Source organism: Sphaeroforma arctica (genome assembly GCF_001186125.1).
Source record: "Sphaeroforma arctica JP610 unplaced genomic scaffold supercont1.18, whole genome shotgun sequence".
Taxonomy (NCBI): domain Eukaryota; class Ichthyosporea; order Ichthyophonida; genus Sphaeroforma; species Sphaeroforma arctica.
The window spans coordinates 141,696-144,668 of NW_014040540.1; the positions used below are offsets into that span (position 1 = coordinate 141,696).

A 2,973-nucleotide genomic window follows, 5' to 3' on the forward strand; every position below is an offset into this window, starting at 1 on the left:
ATATATATATGTATGTATATGTATGCGTATATATAATCTGATCAAGTACGGTTCATTTCCTTATCTGTATAGTCTAGGGAGCCGACAATCATCCGAGTTTCTGCTCAACAGCCAACATCTGGCATTGGGTCGCAAGCAGGACGGGACGGTGATTAACGATGTGGTGCTACCGCCATGGGCCGTCTCACCTGAAGATTTTGTGCTCAAGTGCAGAGAAGCGCTCGAGTGCGACTACGTGTCCTCTAAGCTGCACCACTGGATTGATCTGATATTCGGGTAGGTCTAAGGGTAGCCTCGGGTAGAGATAAGATACGTCGGTATTAGTAGGTGAAGTGTATACTGGTAAGGTAAGGTGTGTGTCAGTACGAGAGAAGCGCTCGAGTGCCCTCTAAGCTGCACCACTGGATTGATCTGATATTCGGGTAGGTCTAAGGGTAGCCTCGGGTAGAGATACGTCGGTATTAGTAGGTGAAGTGTATACTGGTAAGGTAAGGTGTGTGTCAGTACGAGAGAAGCGCTCGAGTGTCCTCTAAGCTGCACCACTGGACTGATCTGATATTCGGGTAGGTATCAATGTACGTTTTGTTTGTATCAACACATGACCATAGGTGGTAGCGGTGTGTGATTTGAACGACAGCGAACGTGTATGTGGTATCCAGAACCACTCGGCTGAACTGGCGCTCGGTGAAGTTTGACTGCGAAGCATGGGACACTCAGCATGCATGTGTCATGTCTTGCTCAGCATGAATGTGTCATGTCTTACTCAGCATGCATGTGTAATGTCTTACTCAGCATGCATGTGTCATGTCTTACTCAGCATGCATGTGTCATGTCTTACTCAGCATGCATGGTTCATGCCTGATGATTTGTATCCATGTTTGTGTACACACAGTGTGCGTTGAGTGAGAGGGTTGTTACTGTTTAGCTCAGTATAGACGTATACGGCGGTCGTTTATCGATAGTTTCCTGTAGTGTAGCTGAATCGGCTCAGATCGAAGGGTCGATTCAGAAGATACCGAAACTGATTGACTGCCCTCGTTCTCAACCCAGACTACGTAAACACTCAACAGAAACAATATGTACCAACTGCTCATTACAGATAGCATCTATCTCGCAAAAAAATGCCTAAGAGAACCATCTTTCTGGTATGTAGCTGACTGCCGGGTGGTGTGACATAGTTAGATCGACTAATCAGGGTACCTTTCACCTGGTAAATGACCAACCCATTCTGTGACACAGCTACAAACAGAGAGGAGAGGAAGCGGTTAAGGCCCACAATGTGTTCCATTACTTGTCGTATGAGGGGACCGTTGACTTGGACTCCATCGAAGATCCGCACGAGAAGGAAGCCACGACCATGCAGATATTAGGTAAGAGTGCTCATGTTTAGGTAGGAGTGTTCATGTTTAGGTATGAGTGTTCATGTTTAGGTATGGGTGTTCATGTTTAGGTATGAGTGTTCATGTTTAGGTATGAGTGTTCATGTTTAGGTATAGGTGTTCATGTTTAGGTATGAGTATTCATGTTTAGGTATGAGTGTTCATGTGCGACCACAGAAGAGTATACAGGCGTTGAACAGGAGTGGTATGAAAAAACCCCCAACTGTAAACAGGGCACCGAGTAGGAAATAGGAATGGATAATATAAAAATATTTTAGAAATTAGGATTAGGTACGAATAAGGAATCCTTAAGACATGACGCAGGTACGGCATGGAGCTCTATCACTTCGTCTTGACGTCAATGACAAAGATAACTTGCGAAGTGGCGCTGTGGCCTGAAATCTGCAACGAACGTACGTGCGTCAATGCTCGCAATTGGCGCATGTATTAGCTGCTATGTAGGTGGAGTGGAGTGTCGGTATGCGCATGTGATGGTGCCTTTCCAATTACATAGCAGCTAGTATGTGGACCAGGGAGGGTGGCAGCTCTGTCTGTGGAGTAGAGTGTAGGTATAGTTCCTAGAGTCCATGCGCGTTGCTGCCCTGTATGGCGAGTATAGTCTAGGTATATCTACCTTGTGGTAACACCCCCTCAGATCAATGACAATCCGTGTGGGAGGGTCATTTATATTCACACCACTCACGCGTAGGTGTATGTTATGCTATCTGAGAGGTGGCCAAATGGGTCTGAGACAGATTGGATACGGTCATCACTCTCAACCCATTTGCAGAATCGGGTCAGACCCCAAAACAATTGTTCAAATTGTTCAACATCCACCCTGCCTGATAGAAACGCAGAATTTGGGCAGAAATTGTGCCAGATACCAATACAATGTATTTAACATTCACCCTTCCTCGATCAATCGTAGAATTTGGTCAGACCCCAAAGCAGTTGTTCAACATTCCCCATCCCTCACGGAGGAGGAAACGCCATTCGAAGAAACACGAGGCGCAGGTGATGTTGTACTGTGACTTTGATGTGATGCAGTGATGTTGTACTGTGACTGTGATGTGATGCTGTGATGTTGTACTGTGATATGGTACTGTGATGTTGTACTATGATATGGTACTGTGATGTTGTACTGTGACTGTGATGTGATGCTGTGATGTTGTACTGTGACTGTGATGATGGTTTGTTGTCTCCATGAGTGAATGTCATTCAGGTTAATTGTGTGGCGTCTATATTCACACCATGGCTGCCTGGGGCATCCTTTAGCTACAGCTGTGGTGGTCGTGGATATCTAATCTGGATATGTATCGTCCGATGCAAAAGCATGACCTCTGTCGCGTCTGTGAAGTTGTTATTCTGTGTCATGGTTGCGTGCTTGTGCTTGTGGCAAGTTTGACATCGCCATGTGCCGTCGTTGTTTGGTTGTACCAGTTTATATCGACGGTTCGACCTATAGTGTGCGTGGAGGTATACAACGGGTGATATATATATATATATATATATATATATATATATATATATATATATATATATATATATATATATAGTATATATATATACTAGTATTAGTATTATAGTANGTATA

General features: G+C 44.4%; 1 protein-coding gene across 1 annotated transcript in view; it reads left to right on the forward strand.

Annotated features, from left to right (window-relative positions):
* Window positions 1-22: 22 nt before the first annotated feature.
* The window catches only part of SARC_00560 (hypothetical protein), a gene marked incomplete at both ends in the record, with an annotated part of 4,039 nt that continues 1,088 nt past the window's right edge, over window positions 23-2,973 (forward strand). Inside the window, 3 exons of the mRNA XM_014305745.1 lie at window positions 23-276; window positions 1,240-1,370; window positions 2,308-2,393. Coding sequence (XP_014161220.1) covers window positions 23-276; window positions 1,240-1,370; window positions 2,308-2,393 — 471 coding nt within the window. The remainder of the gene's footprint in view (window positions 277-1,239; window positions 1,371-2,307; window positions 2,394-2,973) is intronic.